This window comes from Mustela putorius, unplaced genomic scaffold, assembly GCF_011764305.1.
Source record: "Mustela putorius furo isolate JIRA1106 unplaced genomic scaffold, ASM1176430v1.1 tig00000095_pilon_pilon_pilon, whole genome shotgun sequence".
Taxonomy (NCBI): domain Eukaryota; kingdom Metazoa; phylum Chordata; class Mammalia; order Carnivora; family Mustelidae; genus Mustela; species Mustela putorius.
In genome coordinates this window covers 20,057,185-20,080,578 of record NW_025421280.1, presented here as the reverse complement: position 1 = coordinate 20,080,578, position 23,394 = coordinate 20,057,185, and the positions used below count along the sequence as shown (strand labels likewise).

Genomic DNA, 23,394 nt, shown 5'->3' with positions numbered 1-23,394 from the left:
AGGCCTGGGTGTTAGCCATCGGTTCCTCCCTGGAGTTGGCTGCTCGGGATCATGGCGTGTCTGCCTCTCTTTACACAGGACAAGGGTCCTGAGGAGAACTTCCCTGAGCCCCCAGGATAAGGCAGCCCAGCCCTGCTGTGTTCTTACCATCACTTGACCTCCTCCTTTGCTCCCCTTCAAAGCACTGGTCACCACCCGCAACGACTTGGCCCCTATTGGTCATCTGCCCTTTCTTCTCAAGAACTTCTATATCCCTAGCACCCAACACAGCACCTGATACACAGCAGGCCCTGAGCAAATAGATGTGTGTTGAATGAAGGAAAGGGGGCTTTCTTCACTCTGGCTACCAGACACCAGGAGACCACCATTTCTCACAGTAATAGAGGCCGACCAGGTCAACTCCAAGGTGCTAGCAGACTGAGGTCCTGGTGAGGGCCTTCAGCCCGGCTTGCAAGCCATTTCTTGCTATTAAATTCACATGACCTTTCCTCATATGTGGGTGGAGACGTGGGTGGAGTGAAATCTCCTTTCTCTTTCTCCTAAGGCCATTAATCCCATCATGAGGGCCCGACCTCCTGACCTCATCTAATTATCTTCCAAAGGTCCCGCCTCCAAATGTCACTACATTGAGGTTAGGGCTGTAATGCGTGAATTTGCGGAGTACACATTCAGCCCATTATGGGGACCAGGGAAACATCTGAGTCTGCTTCACCAGAAAGCAGAGGTTTGCTGAAGAAACAAGAAGCAGCTGGAGGACAGAGAGAATGCTTGGCCTTGCCCCCGTCTCTTATCTCCAGAAGAGCAGCTGTGCTCCCATCCCTGGACACGGCTGTGCTGGTACGCCTTCCCAGGACGCACCCTGGCCCTGGAGAGAACAGCCAAGTCATGGTCACATCAAACAAAGCCACACATCTCGGCAGGCCACTGGGCGTGATGGAAGTCACGTCACCTTGCAACCAGCACAGGGTTCCTTTCTGCTCGGGAAACATGCCTCACTTGCTTTCCCAGCCCCGTTCCCTCGTGAGCGCCGGCGGGACTTTCCCATTGTCCCCCCCACGCTCCCACACTGGGAACTCCCTCCGCCTCTTCCGCCCAGGGCGACTCTAGCTCCCAGTTCTGTTTCTCTCTGAACACTTAGCATGACACCCCCCTCCTTCTCGTAAGACCCAGACTCGGCTGGGTCAGTGGGGTCGCCCCTCCCTTTTCTCCTCTCTGCCATTCAGGGCTATGAGAACACAGGATGAGGGACCCATCTGCAGGAAGCAGACAGGGTTCGTGAACTGCTCCAAAATAAGGTGCAGGGCTTCTAACTGTTGTGGTTTGGGAATATAGGGGAGGTTTGGTGGGGTGAGGTTCAAAGCCAAGAAAGAATTCTTGAGACCTTTTTGGTGCAAAAAGATGGTTTTATTAAAGCACAGAGACAGGACCTGTGGACAGAAAGGGCTGGGGCCCCAGGGTCTCGCGAAGTGGAGGATTATATACTGGGAGTTGGGGGAAATAAGGGAAAGCGAGGTTTCGAAAGGATCTTCATGTTAAAGAAGACCCTCAAGATGCTAGGTTGTTAGCTAGGAGATTCCTGGAAGAGTGTCATACGCGGCCCAGGAGTGACAGGTTGGGGGAGGTCGCAGGGTATCAGCTTGTGGCTTGTCTTCTGCCAGCCTTCTGCGCCCACATCATAATAAGGACTTGAGTTTGGAAATGTGTGATGTCATAGAAGTTTTCCAAGAAGGGGCACCTGGGTGGCTCATTCGTTAAGCGTCTGCCTTCGGCTCGGTTCATGAACCCTGGGTCCTGGGATCGAGCCCCGAATCGGGCTCTCTGCTCAGCGGGAAGCCTGCTTCTCCCTCTCCCACTCCCCCACTTGTATTCGCATTCCCCCTGATGTCTCTCTCTGCCAAATAAATAAATAAAATCTTTTAAAAAAAAGTTTTCCAAGAAAATACAGATCCTGGAGCATGAAAGTACTCTTGAGGGAAAAGAGAGAGTTGTCATTTCTAATCTTAGCAGGGAGAATTTCCTCATCTTTATGTTTTCCTCCTAACAGGTTTTCCTAAGTCTTGTGCCCAGACGTCTGTCTAGTACTCACTGCCCCCATGACAGACAAAATCACGGGAGGCAACACCAGGGTCCCGCTCCCAGCTTCTCAGGCGTCTGATTCAACCACATCTGCCTCTGAACCCCATTCAGTGCTCTGAGTGGAGGACCAGTCCTGGGGTTACAAAGAACATAGCAAAGCCGCATCCGTTAGCTGCCCTCCGCAGAAGCCCCTTAACCTAACAGTGATGGTCGAGGACTGCTTGTTTCTCAGACCTTCACGCGCGTTAGCACGGGCCTCCTTAACAATAGGGACAGTGACCCTGGCCACCCCCACTGAGAGACGTGCAAACTGAGACTCCAAAGTGGGGAGGTCGCCTGCCTGAGATAATCCAAAAGGCAGAGCCAACAGTTAGCCCAGGCAGCCTGACCCGAGTCCCACTCTTCCCCAGCCTCACAGGGCCAAGCCGCAGCTAGTGCTCGTGGTTGATGATGTCCGGCAGTGTGGAAGTCAAGCATGAGCGCCCTTCCTAGCACAGTGCAGCAGTGGCTGCCTCTCCCCCAGCCCCACCTGAGCCTAGGACCTAGGATAACGGAGCTCTACCCCTTCTGATCCCACAGACAAGGGCAGCAATTTTTTCTGCAGGTTGAACCAAGGGCCATGGACCTCAGACACTTAAGCCAAGCCAACCGTCCTACCATAGCCCTGTGCTTCATTTTCAAAATGTTCTTCTGAGTCCCAAGCCCCAAAAGAACCAGGACTGTGAGCATGAGTGGGTGGGTCGGTACATGAGGAGTCTTATCTGGGAACTGCCTGAGGGCAGACTCAGCTGTTCTGAGACACAGGTGGATGGAGCTCCCCACACCCAAATTGTGGGGGCCCTGGAGGCGGCCAGATCAGCCCACAAGCTGATGTGGGCTGGGGCCTCCCCTAGACTCCAGCCTGACTGAAAGACAGTTCTTGTTTTCTTTCCTCCCCAGGCACAGGCTAAGGAAGCATGTGGGGCAATGCCACGCCTCACCCCGCTCCTCCAGAAGCTAATAGACCCTCTCAAGACAGGACAGAGCCCATGTGGGACTTCTTTTTTTTTTTTTTATAGATTTTATTTATTTATTTGACAGAGAGATATCACAAGCAGATGGAGAGGCAGGCAGAGAGAGAGAGAGAGAAGCAGGCTCCCTGCTGAGCAGAGAGCCCGATACGGGACTCGATCCCAGGACCCTGAGATCATGACCTGAGCCGAAGGCAGCGGCTTAACCCACTGAGCCACCCAGGCGCCCCCCATGTGGGACTTCTAATTGGTGGATCAGACCCTTTCTGTCTTTTTCTCCTTTCTTCTCCTTCTCCTCCTTCTTCTTTTTTAAGATCCTATTTATTTGTCAGAGAGGGAGAGTACAACAAGCAGGGGGAGCAGCAGGCCGAGGGGGAAGCAGACTCCCCACTAAGCAAGGAGTCTGATGCAGGACTTGATCCCAGGACCCTGGGATCATGACCTGAGCCAAAGGCAGATGCTTAACCAACTGAGCCATCTAAGCACCCGTCTTTCTGTCAGGCAAGCAGATAACAGGGGCCACCAGCCTACCACAGGAGCCCCTGTGCCCAAGTCAGAAAGAGGAAGTTGGACTACATTTCTCTCCCAGCTATGACCCCGAGAGGGGGGCAAAGCAATACCCTACCCCAAAAACCGCAGGGCTGCCCACAGTCAGGCTATGTAAAATTAGCCAAATCTGCGGCCAGCATCAACCTTCCAACCCAGAAGCCTGGAGTGGCCAGACCGGCCCCCACCAGTCCTGAGCCTGCCCAAGCTAGTTCCACTCTCCTACCACCCCTGGCCCCAGGGCCAGCTATCCGGCTACACATGCCTCATCTGCTCCTCAAAGGGCAGGTTCAGTTGTGGGGACAGTGGGGCAGCAGCCCAGAACAAAGCGACCTCCAAGGGTCTGGGCCTGACCTGACCCACAGCACCTCCCCTCCCAACACTCGGCTTCTCCAAACACTGGTGCTCCGAGCAGCATCTGGAACTCCACACTGGATAGCAGAACTAGAAACACACACACATCCTCCACCCTCTCAGCCTCCCACCCCAGTGTAATCAGCGGAGAGAGGCAGGGGCAGGGAAGGCAGGCCCCACCTTTGTAGCCAGGTAGTGGCTCACCCAGGTGTCCTTTTGATGTCAGAACAGAGAGACCCAGAACGTACTCTAGTTGAAAACAGAAAGCGATGGATTGTGAGCTCACTCCAGAATCTTCTGTGGCTCCCAGCTCCCTGCTGCGGGGATCTCCCTAAAAGCTTCTTTCTTCCCAACCCCGCCAGCCTCCCTGGCACAGCACAGGCTTGGCCACCAGAGGGCGCAAATGCCCCCTCTGAACTCAGCACAAAGCCTCCCCCCCACCCACCCACCCACACACTCACATCGCCACCAATGGGAATGGACACTGCTGCCTCTCAGGACTTTGCTTGGGGCCAGAAATGAAGCCGGCCTGCAGGGGCTCTGCGCTCAAGACATTTTCAGTCCTGCGGGTGTGGGAGGCAGATCCCGAGGCCAATATCTAACAGAGGGCTGCTTACCCAGTCTGCACCAAGTGCCCTGGTGCAGCCTGGGAAGGGAAGGGGAGGGCACATGGCGAGGGGTCTGAACGGGACAGGAGACCCAGCTTGTTCTCTGGGAAGGACCAAGACCACATTCAGTGACCTTCCTCAAACTCCCCTGAGAAGATGCTCGTAAACACAAATGCCCTTAGCACCTTCCCTCCCCTGCATACCTGCCTTCTCTGGGCCCTCCCTTTTCCTTCTTGGCCATTTCTCCCCAACCACGTCTTGTCCCTCCTCACTACAGGAAGGAAAGCTTGACTGGTGCATTCTCCCTTCTTTCCTCCCACCCGAACTTCCAATGAGCTCTGGGTGAGCCGTCTGGCCTACCAGTAGCATTTATTGAGCGCCTGCTGTATGCCAGGGACGGGAGCGGGGGAGGCAGAGCAGTGGTGTGGGGCAGACAGGCCAGGGGGAGGTGGAGTGGCACGCTGGGCTGTCCCCGGGCTATTCGGCCGTCGTAGGGCCGCGGCAGAAGTTCCGGTTATAGAAGTGGCGGTTGTCCCTGGTCAGGGCCGTGCCCAGCTGGGCCCAGAAGCTGCGCTGGCCGCGAGGTTGCTGGGGCCAGAGGAGGACGCTCTGGCGGCAGAGGCGCTGGCGCAGCCGCACATAGCGGGAGCGGTGGGCATCGGGGCACAGGATCACCAGCACCACGACGTCCTTGCGGTCCTCCAGCAGGCGCTGCTGAGCCAGCAGGAAGCTGGCGCGCAAGAGGCCGCTGACGCTGTCCGTGTGGGCCAGAACGAAGAGCGTCTTGCGGCTGCTGTACACCGAGGTCCACAAGTTCTCGAAGAGCGTCTTGCCAGGCAGCCAGTCGCGCTCCTCCAGACAGAGGCGCAGCGCCCGGCGCCCGCGGCGCTCCTCCAGCTGGACCCGCAGCTCGTTGTACACCCAGTCGGCCACCGAGCTGTGCGCCTTGTCAAACACCACGAAGGCATCATAGGGCAGAGCGTCGGCGCCCCACTGCCGCCCACGCCGCGGCAGCCAGGCCAGGCCCAGGTGGAAGCAGTACCAGAGGTCCCAGCCACACATGTGATGGAGCATGGGCACAGCCAGGCTCAGGGCTACGGTCAGCAGCGAGAGGCCGAAACAGTCCCAGGAGAGGGCCTCGTCCAGGCAGAGGCGCAGGTCCTGAGCGAAAATGCTGCGGCCCTGCAGCTGGCTGGGGCTGCCACAGCGCACATGGCTGGGCAGGCCAGGCACGGCAGCCTGGACCTCCAGCAAGAAGTCCACGAAGGCCGCCCCACAGGCACAGTGCAAGGGGTTGGCAGTCACGTCCAGGACTTTCAGGGCGCCGGCCACAGGGCCAAACCAGGAGGGCTCCACCGTCTTGAGGGCGTTGGCGCTGAGGTTGATCTCTCGCAGCCTCTCGGCCAGGGCGAAGAAGCCGGGGTCCACGAAGCCAATGCTGTTGCCGCTGAGGTCCAGCCTCTGCAGCAGGGTGCCGTTAGGCAAGGTGCCATTGCTCAGCGCCTTCAGCTGGTTCCCCGCCAGGTCCAGGGCTTCCAGCCTAGGGAGGAGGGCCAGGCTGCTCCAGTTGAAGAAAGCCAGGTAATTGTCGCGGAGACGCAGCAGCTGCAGGCTTCTGGGCAGGTGGGCCAGGTTGCGGGGTAGAAGGATGTGCAGGCGATTCTGGGACAGGTCCAGCCGGACCAGGTTCCTCAGGCCTTGGAAGAAGCGGAGGTAGAGGTCCCCCTCAGCCCACATCTGGCTCAGGGCGTTGCCGCTGAAGTCCAGGGCCTTCAGCGAGGCACTACGCAGCTGCTGGGACACGCGGCTGTGGATGTCATTGTGCGCCAGGCTGAGGTAGCGCAGGGCCGGCAGCTGTGCCACGAAGCTGAGGTTGTGGCCCACGCCGCGCATGCTGAAGGGCTGGCTGTTGTAGCTGAGGTCCAGGGCCTTGAGCTGCGGCAGCTCCGTGAAGGAGCCGCCGTGGTACAGGTCCAGCTTGTTATGGGACAAGTCCAGCACTCGCAGGCTGGTGAGCGGCGTGAACTGGGAGCCATTGACCGCCTGTGAGATGCTGTTGTGACTCAGGCACAGGCACTGCAGGCGTGAGAGCTGGGTGAACATCTCCGACTGGACTGTGACCACGTTGTTCCGTGACAGGTCCAAGGTAAAGGGGAGCCCCTTGCAGCTCAGCATGAAGTCCTCAGAGCTCGGGGGGCCCCGTGGGCCCCGCGGACCCGGAGCCAGGTCCCCTGGCAGCCGCCGGCCTCGCTCCACCCCGCCCACCTGCCCCGCAGCCGCCGGTGGCTCCGCGGCCCCACTGATGCGGTTGTCAGACAGGTCCACGTAGCGCAGGCCTGGGAAGGCCCCAAAGATGCTGAGCTGGGCCTGGCTGATGAAGTTGAGCTGTAGGCGCAGGTGCTGGAGCACCTGCAGGTGGGCCAGCGGCCGGAGCGTGGTCTCGCTGAGCGAGCGGAAGAAGATGCCATGCATGTCCAGCTTCCACAGGGACCGCAGGCTCCCGAAGGAGGGCGCCAGGGGCAGTTGGGCAAAGGACACCTTCTTGTGGTAGTTGAAGGACAGGTTGAGTTTGCGCAGCCGGCCCAGGCTGTGGAAGGCCTTGGTCTTGGTGATGCAGTCATACAGGAAGTTCTCGCTCAGGTCCAATGTCAGGAGGTTGCCCAGGCCACGGAACCACCTGGGGTCCAGGCTGTGGAGGGAGCTGTCCTTCAACACCAGGCCTTCGAGGTGGCTCAGATGGCGGAAGGTATCGCGGTGCAGCTTGGGGAACCCCCTGGGGCACTCCCTGCAGGGATTGCGGGCATGGTCGCAGCGGCGACAGTTCCCGCCTATGTCCAGCACGCGCAGGGCAGTCAGATTGGCCAGGTCATCGGGGACCAGGGTGACGATGTGGTTGTAGGACAGGAGCAGGGACTCCAGGCTGGGGGGCAGGTGGCGAGGCACCACAGTCAGGTTGTTGTACTTGAGCGATAGGTGTGTGAGGTTGCTCAGGCCGAGGAGGGCGCCTGGGGCCACCTGCAAGGCCTCCTGGCAGGGGTTCTTGTAGTAGCAGTTGCCGTCCAAGTAGAGGTGGCGCAGGGCATGCAGGCCCGCGAGGCTGGCGGGGTCCAGTGTCAGGATGTTGGTGCGGCTCAGGACCAGGGACGTGAGGGAGCTGGGCAGGGCGGGCACGGTGCTAATGCCGTTGTAACTGAGGTTCAGTTCCTCCAGGGTGGGCACGGCCAGGAAGGTGTTGGGCTCGATGGTCATGTGGCAGGGGAAGTGCATGGGGCTGAGGCCGGCCGGGGGGCAGTTCCACTTCAGGTTGAGACGCCGCAGGCCGGACAGCTGGACAAAGTCGGAGTCGTGGAGGTGGTGGATGCGGTTGGAGTGCAGCCAGAGGCTGGTGATGTTCCCACAGGGCGCGGTCGCCGAGAAGCGGGGCACAGACTTGAGGAAGAGCCATTTACAATCCACCAGGCCGTGGGGCTGGAGCTCACAGGGCAGGAAGGGAGGCAGGGCACCTGGGGCCAGGACCATGGCCAGCATGGCAGCCTGCACCAGGAGAGACAGGGGGTGCAGGGCACCAAAGTAGGGGCCCTGCCGGCCTGTGAGAGTGAGCCTCAGCCCTGCCTCCACCTGCCCCACTTCCTGGGGGCTCCCAACAGCATCCCCAACCCCTCTCTCCAAGCCCCCCAACCCAGGGAGGCTCCTGCCTCTCTGCTCAGCGCCCACCCCACCTCTAAGGCTCAGGTCTTCAAGTCAGACCCAGCCTTCAAGTCAGAGCTGCTTCTGAGACTTGGAATCCAGTCTTACAACCTAGAACTTTCACTCAAAACAAAGCTGCCAGACAGGCCTACCGGGTTCTCCCCTACCTTTCCTTTTCCTTCCTCAGCGACCACTTCTCTTTCCTCCTGAGCCAAGGACATCTGGCTCTCCTCCACCCAGCTGCCCTGGAAAGCCCTCCATGTCCTCCACCAGCCTCCCCCAATGCCTCCCTCTGCCTCTGGCCAAGTCCCAGGCGGGCATGAGGGTCTCCTGCTGGGGTCTGGGCTGAGTACCACCAACGGCCCTGGCAGGGGTGGAGAGGGGGTGGGCACTGCCCAACTCTCCCCCTCCCCCCACCTCTCCCAGACCAAGCATCCACCCCACGGTAGGTCAGAACGGATCAGACAGGATGGGCAGCACAGGGCCAGACAGAGCCTAGTCCTGGGTGTCCACCTGGCTTGCCCCAGCACCACCACTGAGCAAAGGAAGCCTCAGTCCTCAGCCACCCCAGCCACACAATGGATTCAGGTGTCATTGCTCAGAGAAGACTTCTGCTCTGATGTCTTCAGGGTTCAGTGCATGTCCCCAGGGCCATGTCGGGGGACAGCCCTTTCACTACTCTCTACAGCCACCAAACCCCATCCCCCACCACTTCCCACTGCCCCCTTCCCCATGGGGCTGAGGGCCACTGTCCTACCATGACAGGGAGTGGGGGCTTCTCCAGAAGGTCTGGCCTGCAGACTAGGCAGCAGCTGCAGGAAAGGATGCTTGGCACTCACAGCCCCTTCCCTCATCAGCTCAGAGAACAGAGGAAGTGAGAATTAAGAAAAAAACCAGCAGCCCCCTCCCTCGCCCCCACCAGGCCCAGAGAGAAAGGGTTGGGGGGGTGCGCTGACTCAGAGACCATTTGCATAGGCAGATGGCAAACAGCCCCTTCAGTACTTCCTCTTTCCATTCCCTCCACCCCCACCCCAGCCTAATAATTCCCCACAGCCCCAGTGGGGCTCACACCCGTGGTCAGGGAAAGTCTGGGGAGAAGCAGAGGCCCAGAGCCCCGTCTCAGGTCAGTGGGAGACTGGGATTGGGGGTGGTGGCAGATGTGGCCTGGGCACGCTGACACCTCTGCCAGGGTGCTCCCTGTCCCGAGAGGGCTGGCCCCCTCATACCTCAGCCCGTGGCCCCTGCCCCAAAGGGAGCTCTCTTGGGCCAGAGGCACCCATACCTACCCTTTCCAGCTCCCTCAGCCTGTCCCCAGAGCTTCTGGGGGCTGGCATGCCTGGGGGTTCGGCAGCATGGGCCTCGCCTTGGCTACACCTGCTTCCACTGCAGCCTGCCACTTCCTCCAGGGGCAGGGCCTCCTCTTCTGCATCCCCAGTGTGCCCAGGGTCCTGTCACAGCACCTGCCCCATGGCCAGGCCAGCTGGGACGGCTCCTACCATGCTCCCTCTGACCCAGCTAATCCTGACGGATGACTCTGGCCCAAAGCCTCAGGGTGACCCGGGCCCCTGGCAAGTCCCATTGGCTCCAGCTTCAGAATCTGCCCATTGCCCACCACCTTCACATTCACTGGGCTGGCATGAGCTACCATCATCTCTCGCCTAGACCAGTGCAGTCACCGCAACCTCACAGATTGCCCTGCTTCCGCATTCACACCCCATAGCCTGTTCACATTTGGCCCCCAAGTCACACTAGGCCCTTATTTGGCTCAGACTCCTTCCCAGCCCTTTCTGGAATCCAAGAGACAGTCCACATCATGGCCAACAAGGTCCTATGGGATCTGGCTTCCCATTGCTTCCCTGACCAATCTCTAGTCACAGTGGCCTCCTTGCTGGGGCTCGAAAACTCCCATACAGTCTCCTGCCCCAGGACCTTTGGACTTACTGTTTGTTCTGCCTGGAAACTCTTTTCCTAGATATTTGATTGGCCCCTCCATTGCTTCCTTTGTATCTTGGCTCACACATGACCCTCTGGAGGCCTTCCCTGAGATCTGGCACTTCTCGGCCCCTTTATTTGCTGCTTTTCGTTGTCATAACTTTTTACCTGTTAACACATCATATCATTGATTTTCCATGGTTTATTGTATATTGTCTTATTCCCCTGATGGAATATCTGCTGCTTCTTTTTTTTAAGATTTTAATGTATTTATTTGAGAGAGAGAGAAAGAGAGAGAGAGAGCACAAGCAGGGAGAGAGGCAGAGGGAGAGGGAGAAGCAGACTCCCTACTGAGCAGAGAGCCCAATGCAGGGCTTCATTCCAGGACCCTGAGATCATGACCTGAGCCAAAGTGAGACAACCAGCTGAGCCACCCAGGCGCCCCTGGAACGTCTGCTTCTTCTTCTTTTTTTTTTTTTGGAACGTCTGCTTCTTAATGGCAAGAGTCTTTGGTCTGTATACCCAGGGTCCAGCATACTGCCCAGAACAACAAAGATGATTGATATTTGCTGGGTCCATGAGTCTCTGGCACTCAGCTCTGGGCAGGCACAGACAGTGTTTCTGAATGATGGCTGGATGAATTAATGAATGAAAACATAGAACTTCTGTTGGGAGGAGGCAGGGATGGACACCTGCCTAACCCCACCCCCACCCCCTGCTTTTGGGTGGCTATCACAGCCGGGCATCCAGCTGGCACGCGGGCCCAGGGCTTAAGCCAGTGTGGGGGCAATGCCCTGTCTTCCTGCCCACCTGGGAACCAGTGTGTGGGGTAGGCAAGGATAGGCCTCCTTCTCTGGGTCCTAGCTGGGGTTCCAGCTCTCTCTGTAACTCTAGAGTCTTGAGCAGATGCTGCAAAAGGCCTCAGGGATGGGACACTGCCCTGAGCCCCAGCCCAAGACATGCTCCTAAGAGAAAGACTGTACCCACTCAGCAGCCGAATCCCAGCCACAGGCTCCTCCTGTTCCCATCCTCCCTCCTGGGATGGGGGGTGGCTCTCACCCCCTTCTCATAAGCACGGACTGAAGCTCTGGCTCCTGCTGAATCCTGAGCCTGAAGCAGACTCTCCCAGAGTCCCTGGGACCAGGAAGCCAGACCTGTAGGGGCAGGAACACAAGTAGCAGAAAGGACCAAGGAGCTGACAGAGCTCAGGTCTGCACGCATGCGCAGAACAAAAAAAGAGTCCAGGAAGCCCAGCAGGCAGAGCAGACCCAGGGTGGCAGCCTAAACAGAAGCCCAAGGAGATCCACAACCTAATCCCCAAGGATGTGGATCCTTTCCTATACAGGATAAAAGGGGCCTTGCAGGTGGGGTTGAGTGAAGGGTCCTGAGTGGAGAGAGTAACTGGCAAGTGGGGAAGTGAACATAATCATGAGGACCCTCGGAAGACAGAGACGGAGGATGATCTGCCAACAGACGGAGGCCGTGTGACTGGGAAGCAGAGGGAAGCGGACTCCCAGAGAAGGTGCTACTGCTCTGGTTTCAAAGAGGGAAGTGGGATGGGGCGCCTGGGTGGCTCAGTGGGTTAAGCCGCTGCCTTCGGCTCAGGTCATGATCTCAGAGTCCTGGGATCGAGTCCCGCATCGGGCTCTCTGCTCGGCAGAGAGCCTGCTTCCCTCTCCCTCTCTCTCTCTCTGGCTGCCTCTCTGTCTACTTGTGATTTCTCTCTGTCAGATTAATAAATAAAATCTTTAAAAAAAAAAAAAAAAAAAAGAGGGAAGTGGGGCCAGGAGCCAAGGAATGTGGGCAGCCTTTCAGGCTGGAGAAGGTGAGGTAACAGTCTCCCCTGAGGCCTCCAGAAGGAACAAGTCCTGCCAACAGCTGGAGAGCAGCCCTGTCAGGCTTTAGCCTTTTGTTAGATTGACAGGAAATGTTAAGACAGAAATTTGTGTGGGTTTGGGCCACTAAGTTTGTGGTACTGTTACAGCAGTCACAGGAAACAAATACACCCAGATGCCCTATATCATGGTGAAGGGGTGCCTGCCTCTCGGGCTGAGTGCCCATCAACAGGGACCCATGTGAGGCTTGTGTCCACGTACACACACACACACACACACACACACACACACACACACACTGCCATACACCTGTAGCCAGGAGTGCTGGAACCCCACCCAGCAGCCTGAGCGGGCTGACAGGCCCCATCCGAGTTCAGAGGGGCCAGCTATAGACAGTTTCCCAATTCCCAGGGCCAGAGGTAACTCCTCAGGGCCAGACTCAGATGTTGATTTAAAAATATTTTATTCTTTAAAAAATACAGCATTCAACCATCTGTCCTTCAGTGACCCCCTACCCTAGCCTTGACTGAACCCACCCCTGTGTCCTAAGGCTATTGGGCTATGCTAGGACCCCAGTCTCAGTTCCCCCTGGGGGCCAAGCTCATTCCAGGCTCCCTACCCAGCCCCCTTGAGCCAGCCAGGCAGGGTCCCCAGACCCCTTGGGCACACAGATGAGAGGCAAGGACAGCAACAGGGGGAAGGTCACAAAATGCCAGCCCAGTGGCCCTTGGAAGCTGCAAGAATGTTCTGTCACCAGCCCTCCTGCCCCACGGAAAGTAAGCCTACCCTGGAGCCCAGGCTGGGAAGGAGGCAGGTGGCTAGGAGCAGTGGGATGCAGAGCCCCACAGTCCACATGCCGGCATGGCTCGGGTCCGGCCACCTAGCTGTCATCCCCATTCTCGCCGGGGCCACGGATGAGGCGCTTGTGGCCCCGCTTGCCCCCTGGGCCCTTGGGCTTGGCGAAGGCCTGCTTGAAGGCGTGTTGTTTGGGGTGCACCTCGTCGTAGAGGAACTCGGCCGTCAGTTCCGCCCCATCGCCAATCTCGATCTGCATGGGGCAAGGGACATATCACCCTGGCTCACCCCCATTCCTGGGGCACCCCCGTGACCTCTCACACTCCAGCCCTGGGATCTTCTCCCAGATCCCCATTTGGAATGCCACCCCCAGGAACAAAGAGTTGGGGCCTGCTGCCCTGTATGCCTTGGAGAACCCCTACCTGCCTTCCAGACCCAAGGAAAGGAGAGTTGTAGGCGGCCAAGGGTGGGCTTGTCCACACCACCAGTCAGCTGGCCCCATTCCTGCCCATGGAACACGGCACTAACCCCCTAAACCCCGACCACTGCCTTGGGACCCCAGTGTCCCAGTGGAGGGTGGTGGTACCGGCCCTTGGGCAGTGAGACTCTGGGGAATGGGCACCCACCTTCTTGGAGATCTCCAGCTGGAAGTCCTGCTCCACCGAGTCAAGGAGGCGACTCTTGCAGCTGGAATAGAGCATGCGCTCCTTGATGCTGCACTTGTACCCTGGCATCGAGTAGATGAACACTGCGGGGGTGACGGGTTGGGCGTGAGCTGAGCAGGGAGGCCTGCTAAGCCACACCCCCTGCAGCAAGGCCACCCAGCTCTGGTCCAGAGGCATGGGAGCCCTGCTGTGGCCACTCACTCACCCACAGACTCGAGGGGGTCACCCTCATGGGTGTGCTTGTAGAGGAAGAAGTGGTAACGGGCAGCGTCTCGGGGAACCCTTGAGGGCAGCTGGGCCACTTCTGTGGGCTCCGTGTGTACCAGCTCGATTGTCTCCCGCTCCAGGTCCAGCTTCTGCCCAGAGCAAGGGGAGATGGGAGAACATTAGCAGGCGAGGGCCTGGGCCCACCCTAGGGAACAAGAAGCCCCCAAGGGGACAGGCAGGAGCTAGGGCAGGGCCTGTCTGTGGTCTCCTTTTCTCAGGACTCCCCACCCCAGTGGCAATCCTGCCATGGGGGTCCCTGTGAAGAGGCCACACCTGGGCCCCTACCTCTGCCCTTTTGAAAGCTCTGCTAGAGGAGGAAGGCCCACCAAGGGCAGTGGACAGGATTGTGGTGAAGGCCTTGACTGGAGGGAGGCACCACACTATCAGGCTGGCCTATTCTCAGGGGTGAGGCTTCTCAGAGAACACGCATCAGACGGAAGGAACCATTCTGCTTGGTGGGGGAGGCATGGGGCCCCTGGCTGGCTCAGTGGGTGGAGCATATGACTCTTGGTCTGTTCAAGCCCCACGCTGGGTGTAGAGCTTATTTTTAAAAAAAAAGAAAAGGAAGGACAAAAGAAAGGGCAGGGACGCCTGGGTGGCTCAGTCAGTTAAGCATCCAACTTTTGATTTTGGCTCGGGTCATGATCTCAGGGCCATGGGATTGAGCCCGAGTCAGACTCCACACTCAATTCTCTCTCTCCCTTTCCCTCTGCCCCTCCCCATCAGCTCATGCGCTCTCTCAAATAAATAAATAAATAAATAAATCTTAAGTTAAAAAAAAAAAAAAGAAGAAGAAATAAAGAAAGGGGGAAGCCTGGCCACTGGACCAGGAGGCCCTGAGGAGAGGGGGCAGCTGGGGGGGCCTGCAGAGGGCTCTCGGACAGGCAGGACTCAGGTCTAAGGGGTCAGCGTGCACTCCAGGGTGAGTATGTGTGTGCAGTGAAGAGGCCAGAGTGAGGGACAGTATGTCACAGATGTCCCCGCAGGTAAGCAAGGACTGAGCAAGGCAGGGGGACACCGTCTCTGGGGTTGCACTCCGAAGAGGACCGGGTAGGGACAGAGAGGGGGCAGGGCACAGTGAGTACCACTAGCCCACAGAGTGGGGGTGCTGGGCACCCGCCCTCCGCCCCGTACATGGGTTCCAGCAGGACCAGGGCCACGGCACCGTGTATCTGGGCAGGATGGACACCCACCAGCTGGATGTAGTTGACAGTCTTCTGTCTGAGCTGCTGCAGTGCCCTCTGGGCAGCCGGCTGCAGTGGGAAGGTGAGGCCCTGCAGGGTCTGGTGCTTGCTTTCCACACTGATCTCTGTCTTCACCTGAGGGCGGGGAAAGAGTGAGGGAGGCCCTGACCTGCCTGACCAGGGGGTTGCCCTCCTGGAGCACAGGCCAGCCAGCTGGGCCCCATGAGACCTGGAGGGCCTCAGGCCGGGACTTCTGCCCAACCAGTCCCGTGCATCTACCTCATTAATACGGATCTGCTGAAGCTCTCTCTCAGCCGACGTCAGTGGGGCAGGCGCCGCACAGGACGATAGGTGCTTCTGGTACCCAGCAAAGGAGAGGTCATCCTGCCGTGCAGAGGCATGAATGGGCACCTTGGGGTGGGCTGGCAGAATCCCACTGAGCACGCTAGCTGGCAGACCCTGGATTCTCCCAGCGCTCCCCATGCCTCTCCACACCTCCCCATGCCTGGCACCCACTTCCTGGGTGACCCTGCGTCACATCCCACCCTCTGTGGGCCTGTGATCCCCGCCTGGTGGAGTCTGGCCCAGGGGGCCTACCTTCACAGTCCCAAAAAGCTCATCTTTGATGTGGCCGCCCCCAAACTCCTTCTTCACTGTGGCCCGTGTGGCTGCGTACAGCATCTTCAGCCGCACCTGGAGGGCAGAAGCTGAGCCATGAGACCCCTGCAGGCAGGGCTATCTCTCTGGGGAGGAGCAGAAGCCTCTGGGGCACGAGGCTCTGGGTGGGGACTGGGACATGGCTTTGTGCCCATATACCCAGCAGAGGGCGCAGCACAGGGCAAGGACCTCTCTGCCTCACAGAGCCAGACTAAAGTGTCTTGGGAGGCCTCTAAGAGAGGCCAGGCTCCCAGCACAGGGCCTTGCCCTCTCTCAGACTCTGGGGCAGGACCTGGTGTCTCCCCACCCAGAATCCTCAGGGCAGGGCCTTGGTCTCCGTGCTCAGACCCAGCTTCCCCTCTCCCCTGCTCTGCGGGATGGGCAGGAGTCCCCAGGACTCACGGGAGAATTGTCAGGTGACCAGGCAAGGAAGAGCCATTCGAAGCCCTGGGCGTTCTGGGAGTCCAGGCGGTAGAGCAGATAGCAGGGTTCCTGGGTGTCCAGCAGCGGCAGCACGGCCCTGTCGTAGTCCTGTTCCCAGGTGCCCATCAGCTCCCGTGAGGCACCCAGCACAAGCTGCTCTGGGGGCAGAGGCCGGGTGAGCCAAGGAGTAGCCATCTCCCACGCTCACCTTGGACTGCGGACCTCCTCGGCTGGGGCACAGATCTGCTGTCCACCCCACCACCTTCCCCAGGAGCTCACAAGTCCCTGAATGATGAGGCGATGGGACTGAACCCCTGAACGAGTCATGAATGAACGGGGCCCAGCACCACCAGCTCCACAACTGCGCAACCCACACACACAGACACAGGTTCAAGAACGCGTCGCAGATGCCCAAATGCTGACCAGCACAAGGAAACGAGAATACGTCCACAGAGGCCCAAACACTGACCAGCACAAGGAGACACGCCACTTCTGTTGGCCATGGCCACCAACTGCCCACCCTTCTCAGAACAACCCTGCTGAGGGAGGTGGGGGTGTCCAGCCTCAGGCCACAGCGAGCTGCAGAAGCAAAGAGGGAGACCGGAGCTCCTCCCAGACACTACATAAACGGGTGTTCTGCTGCCACCAGCTAGCGGAAGTCCCCTCCCCCAAAAGTCAGAAACCTGTTAGCACCTGTGGCCCACAGGCCAGCCACCTCCCTGGCTAGTGCACTTGGGCAGAATGGGCCACCGAGGCTGGACATCCATTTGATCTACCCGACCACAGGGCCATAGCAGGGCATCAAACACCAGCCCAGGTGTGATCGCTACATGGCCACGGAGTACCCGACCACCAGGCCCTCCTGATGAAGGCAAGGGGCCTAGCTGTCTGGAGCCCAGACATGTCAGGCCCCCTAGCCCAGACGCCTCTTTGCAGGTCTCGGCCTCCTCACAGATCCTCCCAGAACTCAGATGGGATCAAGGGTGAAAACCAGCAGGCACAGTGGGCCCCACCGCACTGCCAAAAGTGTTTAATTTGTGGCCAATGTTTTCAAAATGAGAAGTTTTACCTAAGAAGTGGGATGGACAGATTTCCTAGAAGGTGCTCAAGGCTCACTCGGTAGGAGGTGGGCCATGGCCGCCTGTTGGGGGCCTGAACCTTCCTAGGGACTCCCAGGTGCCCCACCAACCACAAAGCAGAACGGAGCTAAGCGCCCACCCAGAGATTCCTCCGGCTAAACACATGGACGTCCTGTCTGGGAGGCAAGCGGGAGGCTGAGGACTAGGGCCAATGAGTCTCTCTCTTTGTGGGGCAGGGGGCTTGTGGCTTGTCACCCCAGGAAGCCTTTACTCTTGACCTACCACAGTGACCCTGACCCAGTGTCTGAGGGCATCTGAACTCAGGGACCCTGGGTAAAACCTAGCATAGCTCTGGCACTGAAGCCTGGGGTGAATTCTGGGTCTGTGCTTTGCATCAATTTAATGGGTGAAAAGTCAGCTGGGGACCAAGCCCATTCGGGGGGTCCCTCCAAAGGGCTCACAACTGCTGTCTACCGAGTACTGGAAGGATTCATAGTGGGGGGGCCTGGCCCACTCCCAGTGTCCGCCCCCCTCACATCGAGGGACAACCCATCAGCATGAAGGGAAAGCCTCAGTCTAGTCCTCTACCTCCTCAAACTCTCCCCCCACTTCAGACCTCAGCTCAAGCTCACCCACCTGCAACCCCTATAGGTAAGCCTCGGGTTCCCAGCGTCCAGGCCAAGGCCTGGCCAAGCCTGAAATCCCCGCGTCACGTTCTCAAAGCAAGCTGGGCACGAGTCGCTTTGCCTTGTTGCAGGGGCACTTCCCAAGGGCAGGGCCTCTGGTTTCTCCTTGGGATTCCCCCCCAGCCCCCGGCCAGCAGCCAAGCCAGGCCAGCCTGCCGATCACAGAGGGAGGTGAGTGGCACTTGCCACATGGGGCAGCAACCTGGCCTCACTGGTCCCCCGCCCCCATGCCCAGCCCAGCATCCCAACTGGGGCTCTGATCCCTATGCAGCCTCTGGGGAGCTGGACAGGACCCCCAGGCAGGGCTCTCTTTGCTGCCTCCCCAGCTTTTGACTCCCTGCTCTATGTAACAATCATATACACTTCCACTCCTCTCCTACAAAGCACCTCCCATCCCCAGATGGAAAGAGTGAGGTCCTGAAGGGGCTGGAGGCCAAGGTCCAAGCAGCTCAAAGAGAAGCAGTGTGGTCCAGCCACAGGCCTATGCCCTAGCTCGTCCAATGGGGAACAGTAGGGGACACTCACCATCCTCAATGACGACTTTGATGAGCCGGACAGAGCCCGCCCGAGCCTTAGCGAAGAATTCCTTCAGCTCCTCGGTGGCTACGAGAACAAGAAACATGGTGAGAGACGAGCAGGCAGGGCGAGCAGGGTGGACTGGGACACGTTCAGGGCCCGCTCTGTCCTGTGGGGTCTGCTGGTGGAGCTGGGAGCTGGGTTAAATAGGGCCCCCCATGTGACTGGGAACCTGACCCGGCCCATGAACAGAAGCTCCCAAATTTAGCCAGCAGTGTGGCCCGCTGGCTCAGATAGCTCTGATGACAGCAGAGGTGCGGATGGGCCAGCCCACTCAAGGGCGGGGCGGGCTCTGGGACAGGCCAGGCCTCCCAGAGCCAAGAGCCCCCATCTGTCCCCTGCCCCCTACGTAGGCCCAGCACTGAACCAGCCTGTGACACTCTGTCGGATCCACAAACACAGAAATAGGTCAACAAATGCCCCCACTGTCGACAGACCACTATGTCCATGAACTCACACACACACACACACAGGCACACATGCCTCCCCTGCTGTGTACGCCCTCGGATCCCTCCTCAGTCCAGCACGTGTGAACGTAACAAATAAATCTGACAGACCGGAGAAGAGATGCAAACGCCCTCACACAGGAAAACCCACTCAGCTGGTCAAACGTAAGGGGACACACACATTTAGACACGCCCACCTACACAGAGACACAGTCCCCAGAGTAACAAACACACAGGCCTGCCCACTCAGCCCCAGCCCCTCACCCAGGCTGCCTCACCCTCAAAGGCAAGGAGCCCAGCCCAAGCACAGGCCTGCCAGAGGCAATGACGCCCCAGCCCTGAGGCAGTCCAGAAAGCTCCCAGACAAGGAGGAGTAGCAATCAGGAACTCTCCAAAACAGACCCTATCTTGGTCCTTAAGTCACAGAGCCGGAAGGTGACAGCCAAAAGGATCCCAAGGGCAGAGGTGAGGACTAGGGATGTCACAGATCTACCAGTGGTTCAGACACAGATACCAAAGTCCAAATGGGGAAGGGCCCGATGTGGGTCTCTGGGTGTGCTGGGCCAGGCCAGCGTGACCTTGAAGCTACCCAAGGGTCAGAATTCTGCAGGAACACAGCGGGAGGGCTGAGGTCAGAGAATATTTATAGGGCCAGACTGGGCAACTTGGGGGTGTGGGGGGGCACCTTTAGGAAAACAAACTCTGGTCATATCCTCAGGGCCCTTCAAGCAGGGTGACCATGAGCCTGAAATCTCGGGCCACCCTCCATGGCTGCTGGGCACGTAGCATTCCAACCGACCACCATGGGATGGAGACACAGCCCCACTGGGCCAGGACAGAGCTACCTATCAGCAGACCCCAAGCAGGTCCCTGAGGTAAAGCCTGGCCTCTGGGTCTCCACCTTTCCCATAGACCTTGCTGAGCCTCAAACCATCTATACTGTGGAGCTAAGAGTCTTAAACTGTAGAGAGCCACACTAAGGAGTAAATGAGGAAAAAATGTTCAGTAACAGGGCCTCTACAAATACAATCATTAAATAATCATTAAATCATATTACTGTAATGATGGCAGGGCAGGCTGTGCTGAGAGGCCCTTTCCACCTGCTCAGACCTTCTGGAAGGTAAAGTCAAGAAGCTCCCCTAAGGGAGAGGCTGCCACGCCCCTTCTAGAGTTACTAGGACAGAGTGACACCCCAGTAGTGGAAGAGACATCCCCCTCCATGACTCCTCAGCCACCATCAATAATCCAGAGGCCAGGCCTAGGACACCTGAGACCCTACCATCAAAGATTCATGCTCTCCCACCTCCCTGCCCCCACCTCTGCTGCCCTGCCCACCCTCCACCCTGCTAAGCCTCAAGTTACAAGTCCCCCACCCCCTGCCCTGCTCTGAGGTCACCAGATCCACAGTTATGGCCACGACTGGGCTGGCATCTGGGCATCCAGGGTATTTGATCTCACCTGCCAGCTCCCCGGGCCAGAAAGGGGAAGGAGTCCGCTGCTCGTAGGCAGGAGGGCTGGGGGCAGCCCAGGGCCCAGTGATCCCCTAAGCAGGCCTGTCTCACCATGTGGGAAATGAAGGCGTGAGGCAGGGCCTTGGCCATGGGACGTGTCAGTCCTAAGAAGGGAGGAGGGGCCCTGACTTCCGATGCCCTCTGAGATGGAGGCAGCAGCAGTGACCAAAGGGGAAGGAAAGGGCAAGTCCAGGGGGAGCTGTTCCCTTCTGTGGGACTGAGTCACGAAGCCACCCTCCAGCTCCTCCAGCTCCTTCTGGAGAGGCTGGCCCACTGGCAGGAGGCTGGCCCTGACCCAGACCCCTGCCTTTTCTGGTCCTGTGGGGCGGGGCCAGGGAAACCCTCTAGCTTGTCTAGCCACCAAGTAGCCACTACGACCACAAGCCAAGCTGACATCCAGGCAGCTGGTCGATGGTGGTGGTGTCCCCGGGCTGGGGATCCTTGTGTGGTGGGAGGAGGAGTGGCTGAGGGCCAAACCACCAGGCTGTCGGCTGTCTGGGCAAGCAGCCTGCACCTTTCCCAAAGGCCAGGCAGGCCTCCCAAGTCAGTGACAGAGGGGGACACTCAGACCCAGGTAGGGTCAGAACACCTGGCTCCTGGCCACTGCTTCTCCCCAGCCTGTGTAAAGAGGAAACTAGGCCCTTGGGGGAGGGCGTGACGCTCTAGGATGGAGAAACTTAGGGTAGGGGGCATTCGCCTGGAGTCTCTAAAGCCAGGACCCTCCCTCACAAACCCTAAATGTGGACCCTCTGGGACTTTCCAACCCTGGCTGGGGCTGTCTCAGGAGATCAAAGTGGAAAATGGTAGGGAGGTAAGAGGTCAAGGTCAGATTAGCAACTCTCCCCATCCCACTTTGAAGGCCCTGTCCCCAGTTTTTCCTAGTCTAACTTGCTCCAACGTGTAAGGGTCCTATGAGGAACCAAAGGTCAGGGACCCATCCTCACACAGGCACAAATCCACAGAAGCCATACACAGACACATCTGATAACAGGCATCCGTGGTAACAAATGCACATTGAGATGTAGCCCAACTGTGCACACACACACACACAGACACCCACAGACATGTGCACATAGTCACAGAACACTGATGCCTAAAGATGGTTCCATGCGACAGTGGTCGTTCAATCAGCTATTAGTGCCTGTGCATGAAGCACCCTAGACATAACACAAGCAGGCACATCCAGATGTGCAAATACAGGACAAGTGCACATGCGTGCGCATCCCCCCAGATGTGCACGTCCGGTACGCCCACCACCTGAAGGAAACAAAAATATACAGATGGGTACACACAGGCACACCCACCCCCAGATGGGCATACTGATAGTTCCACTCCAGCTGTGCACCTACACGTACACCCACTCCCAACTATGCACAGTAAGTCGCACGCCCCCAGGTGTGTCCACCCCAGGCGACCCGCGGCTGCAAAAGAGAACAGGAAGCTTCCCCAGGCTGGTACCAGTGAGGAGAGGGGCTGAGCGTCAGGGAGGGGGCGCAGCCGCGAGTGGAGCCCCTCTGCCCGCCCACCATCCGCCCTCACCGTGGATGCCCGTCTGGTGCGCCATGGCTCCGTGCCCCGCTCCGCCCGCGCCCTTGGAGCCCTCGGCTCAGCCCTGGACCCGATCCGTTCGCCCGGCCCGGGAGGAGGAGGAGGATGTGGCGGCGACCGCCCAGCCTCGCGCAGCTTCCCGGGCGGTGCCGCAGGACCGGCCCAGCGCGCCCCGCCCCCGACGGGCGAGGCCGGGATGGGGGCGGGAACTCGGGGCCGCGCGTGCGCGCACCGTGCGCCTTGTTCCGGGTGGGCCCAGGGCCGGGAGTCAGTCGGTGACGCCGCGCGCCTGCGCGGGCCTGTTTGTGGCGAAGAACAGGGCTTGCGTGGGGTCGAGCATGCGTGGGCGCACGCGGGGGTGTGTGTCTGTGCGCCCTGAGCCGAGTGGGTGGGTGTCTGGCTGTGCGCGTCCGGGAGTGCGCGCGCGTCTGTGCGCCCCGGGATAGGTGGTTTCCAGTTGGGGTGGGATCTGCGCCCCACTTATGGCCTTTTATGGCCGGGAAGGGGATTCGTGTGCGGATGTGCGCGCGTATGTTTGTGCCGCAACCCTTTTCCTAGAGACGTTTCCTGTGCGCCTCCAGCGAAGCTCCTCGAGGCACCTCCAGGCTGGCGTGGCTGCAGGCCTGTCCTGAGAGTGGGAGGCCGGACTGACATACCAGGTAGTTAGCAGATGAACCTGTGGCAGGGAGGACCCAGCCCAGAGAGCAAGGAGTCACCAGGAGGTGAAGTTTGGGTGGAGACCTGGAGGTCAGCCTAGTAGAGCAGAGGGAGAAGTTTTCTGAGAAGAGGAAACTACAGGTGAAAAGGCCTAGAGGTTGAGGAAGGCCAGGGCTTCGCGACTGACGAGATTCCCAACTCCTAATGAACTTCTGGCTCCAGACTCAGCGTCTTGGCCTTTTGTGGCATCGCCCTGCTGGAACCGGCCAATCAACATAATGTAGCTTCCAGGCCCCTGTGAGTTAGTGGTGAACACGTGACCTCAGTCAGTCCAATCAGAGCCTGTCCCGGCTTGCTGGGACGATTGGGAAGGAGGCCACGTTTTGGGTCTTGGGGTTGTTGGGAGTTAGTGATGGAGAATGGGGCCTCCCTAGCGACTGGCGCCGGCTTGAGCTCCACACTCACTGTCCCACTACCCCACCCTGAGTAAGGAGCATGGCGCCCTCCTCTGTGTGCCCCAAGCCCTGGGTTTCTCATTTCCTGAGAGTCCAGCAAACACAAAACTGAAGGATTTTCTTTTTTTTTTCTTTTAAGAGAGAGAGAGACCCTGCGCGGGGTGAGGGGAGGGATACAGAGTGGGAGAGAGAGAATCTTAAGCAGTCTCATTGCTCAGTGCAGAACCCAATGCCAGGCTTGATTCCACAACTCTGAGATCATGACCTGCTCAGAAATGGAGAGTTGGTTGCTTAACGCACAGAGCCACCCAGGCAGCCTGAAGAATTTTTTTTTCTTTTTTTTCCTTCCTTCCTATTTCTTTCTCTCTTTTTCCTTCCTTCCTTCCATCCTTTTCTT

General features: G+C 58.7%; 1 protein-coding gene across 3 annotated transcripts; it reads right to left on the bottom strand.

Moving 5' to 3' along the window:
- Positions 1 to 4,438: 4,438 nt before the first annotated feature.
- LOC101676309 (twinfilin-2) lies at positions 4,439 to 22,250 on the bottom strand. 3 transcript variants are annotated; one of them, XM_004780061.3, is made up of 9 exons: positions 21,877 to 22,250; positions 18,330 to 18,407; positions 16,019 to 16,197; positions 15,557 to 15,652; positions 15,239 to 15,343; positions 14,969 to 15,094; positions 13,714 to 13,864; positions 13,470 to 13,591; positions 4,439 to 8,173 (listed from the first exon to the last, which is right to left on the bottom strand). In XM_004780061.3, the coding sequence occupies exons 1-9, from the start codon at positions 21,899 to 21,901 to the stop codon at positions 5,072 to 5,074; spliced, it is 3,984 nt and encodes a 1,327-aa protein (XP_004780118.1). In that variant the 5' UTR covers positions 21,902 to 22,250; the 3' UTR covers positions 4,439 to 5,071. The 3 variants fall into 3 exon arrangements, with proteins under 3 accessions (XP_004780118.1, XP_004780119.1, XP_004780120.1); XM_004780063.3 differs by lacking the exon at positions 4,439 to 8,173 and adding an exon at positions 12,495 to 13,096 and having other exon boundaries at positions 21,877 to 22,066; XM_004780062.3 differs by lacking the exons at positions 13,470 to 13,591; positions 13,714 to 13,864; positions 14,969 to 15,094; ... (3 more) ...; positions 18,330 to 18,407; positions 21,877 to 22,250 and adding an exon at positions 9,039 to 10,544.
- Positions 22,251 to 23,394: the final 1,144 nt, after the last annotated feature.